Below are 11,034 nucleotides of genomic sequence, written 5' to 3' on the forward strand. Positions count from 1 at the left end.
GGTGGAGACCAAGGCTTGACTGTCTTCTTTTTTATACTATTTCTGAGGCGGATAGAGATGGTCATGAGGCCCCATTCTCTGAAGTGGAAGTTTTGAAGGCTTTGTCGAGCTGTAACGGGAGACAAAGCTCCGAGGCCAGATGGGTTTACAATGCGTTTCTTGTTGGATAGCTGGGAGGCAGTCAGAAGCGAAGTCATGGGCTCTTTTCACGAGTTTCATTCTCACGGTGTTTTCAAGAAGTCGTTAAATGCTTCCTTTATTGCCCTCATCCCTAAGAAGGGCGGAGCTTCTGATATTAAGGATTTCAGGCCAATCAGCCTAATGGGCTGCATTTATAAACTCGTTGCTAAGGTTCTTGCTCTTAGAATGAGGGAGGTGTTGGTTGGGGTTATTTCGGAGTCCCAGAATGCCTTTGTTGGAGGTAGGCAGATCCTTGATTCAGTTCTTATCGCTAGCGAATGTGTGGACTCCAGGCTAAGGAGCGGCGTTCCCGAAATTCTATGCAAACTAGACATTGAAAAAGCTTATGATCATGTCAATTGGAGCTTCCTATTGTACATGCTTTAGAGGATGGGTTTTGGATGTAGATGGAGGAGATGGATTGAGACACGTATTTCGGCTGTCAAGTTCTCTGTTCTTGTGAATGGGTCACCTGCTGGTTTCTTCGGGAGTTCTCGGGGGTTGAGACAAGGTGATCCTTTGTCGTCTTTTCTCTTTCTCATCGTTATGGAGGGCTTAAGCAAATTAATGAGGAGGGCAAAGGACTTGGGTTTCATTAAAAGGATTCAGGGTGGGTAGAGATTCTTCTCACCCGATGGAGATATCTCATTTGTTGTTCGCAGACGATACTTTGGTTTTTTGTGATACTGATGTGTCCCAATTGAGATATTTGAGGTGTATCCTTATTTGTTTTCAAGCGGTTTCTGGGATGAAATTTAATGTTGGTAAGAGTGTTCTTGTCCCGGTTGGGGAAGTTCAAGACATTTACTCCCTAGCCGCAGTTCTTGGGTGTAAGGTAAGTTCTTTCCCTATTCCGTACTTGGGTTTCCCTATTCCGTACTTGGAGCTGGGATCCTATGATTGATAGGTACGAGAAGAGATTAGTGGGGTGGAAAAAGCAATATTTATCGAAGGGCGGGAAGATCACTCTTATAAAAAGAGCACTCTGTCGAGCCTTCCTACTTATTTCTTATCTATGTTCCAAATTCCATGCTCTGTTGCCAAAAGGATTGAAAAGATCCAACGAGATTTCCTTTAGGGCGGTAGGGGCGACGAGTTCAAGTATCATCTCGTTAGATGGGAGCAAATCTATAAGCCTATTAAGCTGGGTGGCCTAGGTATTAGGAGAATGGTCCCTTTTAACAAAGCTCTCATGGTAACTGGTTGTGGAGATTTGGTAAGGAGCGTCATCGCCCATGGAGGAGGATTGTCTCTTGTAGATTCAGGGAAGAAAGAGGTGGGTGGTCTTCTTGCCCAGTTTCCATTGCTGGAGGAGTGGGCATGCGAAAACGCATTCAGAAGGGGTGGGATGTCTTCTCTTCTCATATTCGTTTCAAAGTTCGGGATGGTAGATGTGTTCGGTTCTGGGAGAATCTTTGGTGTGGTGACCAGCCTTTGTCTTGTATCTTTCCTAGACTTTATGGAATCGCTGCCGGTAGACACGCCTATGCTGCTGATTACTATCGGCTTGATAGCAATGGGATTACATGGGATGTGCGCTTTTAGGCGCTCTTTCCAGGATTGGGAGATGGAGAAGGTTTGTGTATTATTGGATTCGTTGTATCAACGGGACGCAGTTGGCAAAGGTCATGATGCTCTCTTGTGGGTTCCATCTTCCCATGGTAGATTCGATGTCCAGTCCATGTTCTTGTGCCTCTTCAACTTTGCTAGTTCTGATTTCCCTTGGAAGACAGTATAGCGCTCTAAGGCTCCCCTTAGAGTGGCATTCTTTGTATGGACAGCCCCTTGGGGTAAGATTTTGACGTTGGACAATCTGAGGAGGAGAGGCAATATTATTGTTAACTGGTGCTGCCTATGCAAAAATGATGGTGAATCTGTGGATCATCTCCTTATGCACTGCCCTGTCTGACTGTTGGAACATGATCTTTGGGTTATTCGGTATTTATTGGGTAATGCCACGGTCTTCAAGAGGCCTGATTAATGCATGGAGGGGATGCTATATAGGGGGTCTTGCTCGAGACTCTTGGAGGACAGTCCTGCATTGTGTGTGGTGGTGCACTTGGAGAGAGTGGAACAACAGACCATTTGAAGGAAAGGAATCGTCCACGGCGGCTCTAAAACTTTTTATTCTTCGCTCCATTTTAAGTTGGGTGAAGGGAAGTTATTGTTCTTCTAATGATAATGTCATAGATTTTTTGGACCTTCTGGGTCCTTAGATTTCGGTTCTGTTTTTGTATATGGGACGTATTCCTCTTTTGAACGCTTTTTTCGTTTCTATCCACATTTATTTATCAAAAAAAAAAAAAAAATTGCCTCTAAATTATTTTAGAATCCAAAACTAGATATTTTGATATAGAAAATCAAATTTAAATTTACCCCCATCCTATTCTGTCAATTAAACCAAAAGTTCAGTGTATCTTCATACTTCATGACAGCGTGCCAAAGGTCCATCAAAGATAAATCATTTTCTTTCCTTTTCATGCTAGGAGTTAGAGAGAGAGAGAGAGAAATATCATATAAATTTCAATACCAAGCTTTCTTAACTTCTCAGTCTCCTATCAAACCAGAAATTTTGAGTTCAAAAATGCCACAATGTTGACTACTAAAAACTTTTTTACTCATCTAAAGGGAAGCAAAGTTTTGTGCACAAAGAATAATGGAATTTATACAACAAATCTCAAGACATGATGAATCAGTCATTAGATCATGAATGGGAAGTAGAAGGTGCTGGTGGGATCCTCACGGATGGAACAAAATTGCAGTCAGTTTGATAATGATGGAATGACATTGCTTCTTCAGCCCGAATCAAGGAATCCCTTAGATATGATGAAAAATGGATCTTGTTATATCCTTGATCAGATATTTCTCTATGAAAAAAAAAAAAAAAAAAAATAGGAGTATTCCAAGTCCAATTCATTCATATTTATTCTGCGAAGCCATTTCAGTATTAAAAGGTATCATAGCTATTACTAGGACTGTATTTTGGGTCACTCTATTTTAAGCTTGCTCAAAACAAAATATTTCACTAAGGCTCCGTTTGTTTTGAGTGTAAAATATTTTTCAGAAAATATTTTCTGTGTTTTCTGGTATTTGGTTGTAGTAAAATATGTAAGAAAAATATATATGTATTAAAACCTAACAAAAATAACTTATTCATTATAATTCGGCAAGCTATTTTACATGCCCCTCCTGATGGACTCGACTTTAACCTCAACCTAGACCTTTACCAAACACTGAAAAATAAAAATAAAAAATATATATTTTACCTGAAAAAGACCTTTACGTCAAAACAAATGGAACCTAAAGACCAAAAAAACTTATCAACATATAAAAAAATCTATGTCATTGGTCAATTAACCATACAGTATGCAAATGTGGCCATGTTATAAATAGGAAGAGATAACTATTGATAAAAAAATAAAAATAAAAAGATTGAAGATAGAAATTAAGAATGAAACAACACAAGGATATACATGGTTTGTCTACTACATCCTACATCCTACATCCACAACACACAAAGCCCAAAGGGTTACATCACTTGTATTATATTCTCTCTCTATTTTGTTTACAATGACCATCTCTATTTATAGGTCAAACCATGAAAGAATACAAGTGACAAATATGAAAAATACAGGATTCCTAAAATCCCCCCCCCCCCCCCCCCCTCCCCCAACCACAAGTTGGTACACAGAGATTTTAAATCAAGTGTCCAAATTGACACTAAATACAAAGTTGTCGAGAATCTGAGGTGAGTAGATCCAAAACGAGTTGATCCGAAGATTCCCCCGCCCCCCCTAATCAAGTGTCCAAATTGACACTAAATACGAAGTTGTCGAGAATCTGAGGTGAGTAGATCCAAAACAAGTTGATCCGAAGATTTGAGATGAGTAGATCCTGAGATCCAATACGAATAGATCTAGAGATCCAAGACAAATTGATCCGGAGATCCGAGACGAGTCTAAAGTAGGGTATGAAAAACCTACTCTGATGCGATGTTGATGAAAAAATAAAAGATTGAAAAGAGAAATTAAGAATGAAACAACACGAGGATATACGTGATTCGTCCACTACGGCCTACATCCAAGGCACACAAAGCCTAAAGGGCTACATCAGTTCTATTATATTTTCACTTTGTTTTGTTTACAATGACCAACTCTATTTATAGGCGAAAGAATACAAGTGATAAATATGGAAAATACATATATTGAGAATTCCTAAAATCAATCCCATAAATCGCTCCTATCAATATTCTATCAAGGCTTAAATCACTCCTATCATGATATTCTCCCAACAATAACAATCTTGGGAAAAGTTGGAAATTCAAGCATGACAGATTTTCATCCATGTGAATGCTAATGTAATTCTTCCGCTCAAATCTGCACAATGCCATTGTAAGGTTCTGATACAAATGATTGAGGTTGTAACTAAAGTCGGGATCAATAAGTCTAAAGACCATAGTTTAATGGTTAAGATTTTCAGCCCTTCAATTATTACAACTTTGTTCTTAGAAGAGCTTCCCAACATTACAACTGAATCTTAACTTTAAGAACTTTTAAGGATTTGGTAAGCAAGATTGGCTCAAGGATCAAAAATGAGAAAATTTGAAGTTAAGAATGTGAGGTTGGCTGCTCAAAGAATATATTTTGTCTTGGCGGCCCTTTATCACAGTTGTGAAAAAGTAAATTTTGATAAATTTTACTCATAAACAAAAGGAAGAACGAAAGGTAAGAAGTAGGTATCCCGATTAGTAGCTTGTACATAACAGTACCTTCCACATCGAACAATGATAGAATGTTGAATATATTAAAATGTGCAAATCTACCATCCAATTAGACTTCTAAAATTGACGCAATTGAGACGGGCCAGTTAGAGACACTATGTTATGATGCAAACTATATTACTCTATTTGTGGATGTTACCAAACGATACATGGAGTGGGTGGAACCATAGCCTAGCATGATGAAATTAGAGGCATGTGTGAAGCAAATTATAGAATTTTGACAAGATGGCCACATAGATTGAAGAGAAGCAATGGGAAAAAAAGGTCTTTGCTCTTTCCATGTGGAGAGAAAAGAAGATGTAACAGCCCTAACCCCACCCGACACAATATTGTCCGCTTTTCGATCCCTTTGGTCTGGGGGAGCCAAAGGCGGATAATATTGTGTCGAGTGGGGCTGTTACAAATGGTATCAGAGCTTAACCAAACCGGAAGTGTGCCAACGGGAACGTCGGGCTCCCAAGGGGGGTGGAATTTTGAGGCTTGGTGAGCGGGAGCAGGCCTGTGAGAGGCAACGCTCTGGTGCGAGATGCATGTGCTCACAATTCCCACATCATCTGGGTGTGGAAGAGTGAAGTGTTATATGTAGGTTCATCATCCTTCTATGACACAACATGTTCTAAAGCCATAATGGTCGTGAACTTATCAGAACTCCAGAGTTAAGCATGCTTAAAATGGAGTAGTACCAAATGGGTGACCTCCTGAGAAGTCTCTGGTTTGGGGGAGCCAAAAGCGGACAATATTGTGTCGGGTAGGGTGAGGGACGTTACAGAAGAAGTACATAATGGTCTATTAATAGTATTCATGTGTTTAAAGTGTTTTGCAAAGCATAGGATGGTCTACGAACCTATGCTAGGCGTAGGTGGCTACCCTAAATGCTGCAATCAGATTAGGATGCTATGGCTGCTACAATGATGTTTTTGCAGAGATTTTTTGAATTTGATAGAGAAATTTTTGTGTATTATATTCTCTTACATATTTTGTGTTTCCTTAGTTGTAAAGAAAAAATTTTTATGCCTATAAATAGGCATATATGTAACAAAGATCTTGTGTTCTATTTTGTGTTTTGGATTCAGTATTGAGAATAAATTGATATTAGTGAATCTCAAAGATCTTGCCCCCCTTCTTCTTCCTCTTCCTCCGATTCTTGCTCTTCTCTACACCCTCAGTTAGTCTAGCCTATCTCAGTTTGGTATCACAGCCTTTGCATTCTACATCAGTTTGTCAATAAACAAAGATAGAAACAGCATAACTTAATCCCAATAATATAGATTAAGCTCTATAAATCATATAATAACTTGTAAAATTTTGAGATTTTCTTACAACTAGTTCCCAATCAAGCCCCAATGAATTGACACAAATTCAAGTGAGCATATTGATGGCAGAAGGGGAGTCTGCCATATAGCTTAACTGACACTAGTTGACAAGTTTATATTTCAGACCTTTCAGCATGTGTTAACAATCATCTATTCCAAAAGCTTAGGCTCCTCTCCTCTCCCCCCCCCCCCCCCCCCCCCCCCCGGCGGCTGCGTGTTTTTCAATTTTTAAATTAGGGTGACAGTGAGGTTTGAACTCGAGACCTTTGGCTCCAGTACCATGTTAACAACCATCTACTCCAAAAACTTAAGCTATTAGAGATGGTGCAACTTAAATATATATATCCTTCAACAGTATGAAACAAACTAGAGAACATTTCTCTTTGGCAATAACAAATTTTTGTCAACTATTCCATCCAACCTAGAGTCCTATACTATGTTTCAAATTTTACGAAATAAAAAATAAAAAAATAAATATTTGCTGCCTAAATTCTCTTAGAATACTCTTTATCAAATATAATGTGTTAGTTTTAGTCAGGATACCCAGAGCACTATTGGACAAAAAATAACTTTGGGTAATGCTTCAAACTTTTATCAAGCTAGGTGTGAATTAAATATCAACAGGCAAGTATAAAAGTGGGTGCATCAAGGTATCCTTCAACAGTGTGGATAGATCATTTGAGTCATTGTTTCCCACATAACATGTGCATAAGATTATTCATGGCAGAAGCTGTGTTGACGGCAACATGCTTGCCCAATAGCAAACCAACTAAGTTCTTGCTGCATCCCTAATTCAAAGACTGTTTAGCTTAGACTTTGTCAATAGCATTGGGTAACACGTTTATCAGCTGAAACTACTTTCAATAACACATGAGAATGTTTCAAATCGCTGATCAATTGAAGTTAAATGATTGTGGTGATCCTCGTAACAAAGAGAATTGATTAACTCTAGGGATAAAAAAAAAAGTAAATGGTACCTTTGTGACCCCTACCTGCTTAGACCTTATTGATCTAGATTTCCGAGATAAAGCCCTTGGAAAGCGCGGAATCCCATCATAAAAATCATCCTCATTGCTACTGTATCCAGTTGTGTCCATCTCACCATATATAATGGATTCCTTGAGTTCTTGTGATTGCTTCTCCATGTTTTCCCCAGTTTGTGCAGGCACGAAATTGCTCTGCTTTTGTTTCTCTGTGCTTTCCATCAAATTAATTTTCTTATTCGCTTGCAACTCATTGCGCTGATACCCCGCACTACCAGATCCATTATGATCAACCCGGCCACCGGCATATAAAGACTTATTATTTTGAGAAACAGAAGCCCTAGAACATATCCCTCCCATTGTTTACCAGAACAAACAAATGCTTCAAAAGAGAATAGTCCAAAAGTTCACTAGCAAGCTTCCAATAACAACAAAATGGAAGAGTAGTTCAGTGTAAAAGCAAGACTTCCTCCACAACTGATGTTTTAGCAGCTCAGTTTTATCACCACTACTATCATTTCTGGTTGCAATCAGCAGTTAAATTCCAGTCCACCGACAACAAACTGTAATTCACCCAAAATTTTCATTTAGAGAGAGAGATTATCAAATTTTAAGGAACATTATAAAAGGGGATTATGCTATAAATCAAGATGATACAAATATCAAAATCAAAAAGTTCCATACACAGTGCTAATTATTTCAACAGCAGTGCTAAGACAATAATCACAAACATTTGAGATCATCGACCCCCAAAAATCAAATTTCAAAAACAATAATCCGAAACATATTCACACATATATATATACATAGTATAAGAGGAAGGGAAGGATACTCACGAGCAAGAAGATAAAGGAAGAATTGGATCTGACACACATGAGAGAAAGGGAGCGAAGAGGAAGAGTAGGGTTTTGTTATCGATCGGGTTAGACCAGAAAAGTCAAAGAAGAGGAAGTGAAAGTCCAACTGATTCCCAATACCAGACCGCGCCAAAATATAATTTTAATAATAATATTATTATTAAGAAGTTTATTATTCTTCCATGTAATAACAACAACAAATCATTAGCGTCCGAAAACTAGTACAATGGAAGGAAGGTGCCTAAACAGCACACGTCTGCCCCGACAAGCAACCAGGTTGGACTGCGAATTGGTCAATTCAACACACCACTGGTCTGCCCCTCACATTGTACTAAACGTTATTTTTGTATCCAACATTAAACAAAAGAAGAAAACTTCTCCGTTAGTAAAATATGGTTTTTTGAAAAACAAAGGAAACGTGAGTACAATTCAATTTTTTTATATAAAAAAAAATAATAATAATTATAAAATAAACGCTGAAAAAAATATATATATATGTAAAAATTCAAAGACGGATATGTTGTATGGATTAAAAATTCGGGACTAAAATTCGTTATAATATAGACACATATTATTTTATTTTTTTTATGTTGTAAAAACATTAAAAGAAAATGTAACAAATAAAAAAATAAATAAGAAAATGTTAGAAATAATAAAATAAATTTTCATTTTATGCAAACCGACACTATCACGGTTGACAAGAAAGTATTAAATACCCCGAGGGTACGGTACCCAGGACAGTGGGAGCCGTTGGATCATAGATGTGATGGTGGGTCCCACCACATCCAAGGGTTGGGATGCCCCATGGTACCATACTTCCGGGGTATTTAATTTTTTCTCCACTATTGACACCCATTTATGCAAGCCCAGTGATGTGGCAAATAATGTATTCACTATGTGAGGTTGGGGTGTAAATGAACTGAGCCGAACCAAGCTTTAGGCTGCTCAAGTTCGACTCTCCTAAGCCAGAGGAGTGTTTAGGCTCGACTCGGGCTCGCACAAGCTTATCCTAGCCAAGCTCGGACTCGGCTCGATAACTTTTGGACAAGCTCGAGCTCAAGCTTGACTCAAGTCGTGCATGTGTGTGTGTGTTTTTATATATATATATAATCAATCCCTGCAAATCTAACTGTTCGGCGTTTGTAGACACAAATTTGCATCATTTGTTTCATTGTTGGCTTCTGAACTTGCATAATCTCTGATCTTCATCGTCTCTTTTGTTTGCTTCGGATTTCAACCATAACCATGGATCTTGCTTTTGTCTGTGGCTCGATAAGCGTCGAATGTTTCACATCCAAGCCCTCTTATTTATGCACGTTATTTATTTAATTTTATTTATTTCTTACTTTTATGCCATTTGTGTGTTTTTTGCTATTTTCAGGCATTTAACATCAAATTTGAGTTAGATCGAAATTTCAGGACTTCAAGCAATGCGTCTATCCAAGGCCGATAAATCAATCTCAAAAGAAGAAGTTGGTCCAACCCTACACTGGGCTCGGCTCGACAACTTTTGGACAAGCTTGGGCTCGAGCTTGACTCAGTTTATGCATGTGTGTGTTTATATATATATAATCAATCCCTGTCAATCTAACTGTTCGGCGTTTGTAAACACAAATTTGCATCATTTATTCTATTGTTGGCTTCTGAACTAATATTAATCTCTGATCTTCATCGTCTCTTTTGTTTGCTTCGGATTTCAACCATAACCATGGATCTTGCTTTTGTCTGTGGCTTGATAAGCACCGAATGTTTCACATCCAAGCCCTCTTATTTTTGCACGTTATTTATTTAATTTTAATTATTTGACACTTTTATGCCATTTGTGTGTCTTTTGCTATTTTCAGGCATTTAACATCAAAATTGAGTTAGATTGGAATTTCAGGACTTCAAGCAATGCGTCTATCCCAGGCCAACAAATCAATCTCAAAAGAAAAAGTTGGTCCAACCCTAAATTGGCGACCGGTCACCCATTTATAACATGGGCTTGGCGATCGGTCGCTAAGCCAAATTCTAGACGCGTTTAACAAAGATGCAAAAAACAGCAAGGTCATCTTCGGGTCGACCAGTCACCCCAGTTGGAGACCGATCGCCTAGTGCCATCGCCTGGGATCCAGTGCACGCAGCATGCGTGCATGACACCCTGCGTTTGGTCACCCAAACCTGTGACCAATTGCCTTCCTTGCCAGCTTTTGACAAAATAGTGGTTGAAAAGTAAACCACTGATGAGTGCTCAAATGTGATGCATTTTAGCACCTAAGCTAGCGTATTTTAGTCCATTCATCTATCTTACTTTCATGTCTTAGATACTTATTTGTGTTATTGCCTATTTCAGGTTAATAAAGTTCAAACAGGCTAACAAGAGCCATTTAGCCCAATTTTGGAGCTAAGGAGCAAAGTTTGAAAGAAGCCAAAAAAATGCACCAGAGACGCTTCGATCGATCGAAGGGAATCCCGATCGATTGAAGAGTTCTACAATATATCGAAATGAGGTGGTGCCAGCTCAGCAAAGTGGATGAGGCCTAGAAGATATTTTTAATGCCACATCAGCTTCGATCAATCGAAGCTAAGTGTTTGATCGATCGAAGATATTTTGGATCGATCAAAAATGTGCTGGTAGCGAGTTATTTTATTCCCGCGCGCCCGAACTCCACCTACCACATAGTTGCGGGATTAGATATATTAAGGGCTTATTTTCTGACTTGTTCACTACTCCAAGGACCATTTATAAAGGGGGAATTGAACCATTTTGTAATATATCTTTAGTCTTTAATATTATTTTCATGGTAATTTTATTCTCTCTCTAGAAAAGTTAGAGATTAGGGTTAGAAGAAAAGAGAAGAGTAAAGGCACCAAGAACACATCTCAAGGTCTATACACATTCTCTCTCTAGAATTCAACAAAGAAGAAGAGGAAGAAGATAG

The 11,034-nt window shown here is 38.5% G+C and overlaps 1 protein-coding gene across 2 annotated transcripts in view; it reads right to left on the bottom strand.

The window, feature by feature from the left end:
- Nucleotides 1–8,301, bottom strand: part of LOC132303150 (protein PSK SIMULATOR 1-like) — a 73,112-nt gene extending 64,811 nt beyond the window's left edge. The window contains exons 1-2 of one of the 2 annotated variants that reach the window (XM_059800281.1): nucleotides 8,093–8,301; nucleotides 7,266–7,819 (exon numbers count right to left, since the gene is read on the bottom strand). In XM_059800281.1, the coding sequence (XP_059656264.1) occupies nucleotides 7,266–7,616 (351 nt within the window). In that variant the 5' untranslated portion in view covers nucleotides 7,617–7,819; nucleotides 8,093–8,301. Of the gene's footprint in view, nucleotides 1–7,250; nucleotides 7,820–8,092 lie in introns of both variants that reach the window. The other variant, XM_059800280.1, reaches the window with a different exon arrangement.
- Nucleotides 8,302–11,034: the final 2,733 nt, after the last annotated feature.

The sequence above is a fragment of the Cornus florida genome, unplaced genomic scaffold, assembly GCF_030987335.1.
Source record: "Cornus florida cultivar Cherokee Brave unplaced genomic scaffold, ASM3098733v1 CherokeeBrave_3.0.0_Hap2_Chr04, whole genome shotgun sequence".
NCBI classification, from domain to species: Eukaryota; Viridiplantae; Streptophyta; class Magnoliopsida; order Cornales; family Cornaceae; genus Cornus; species Cornus florida.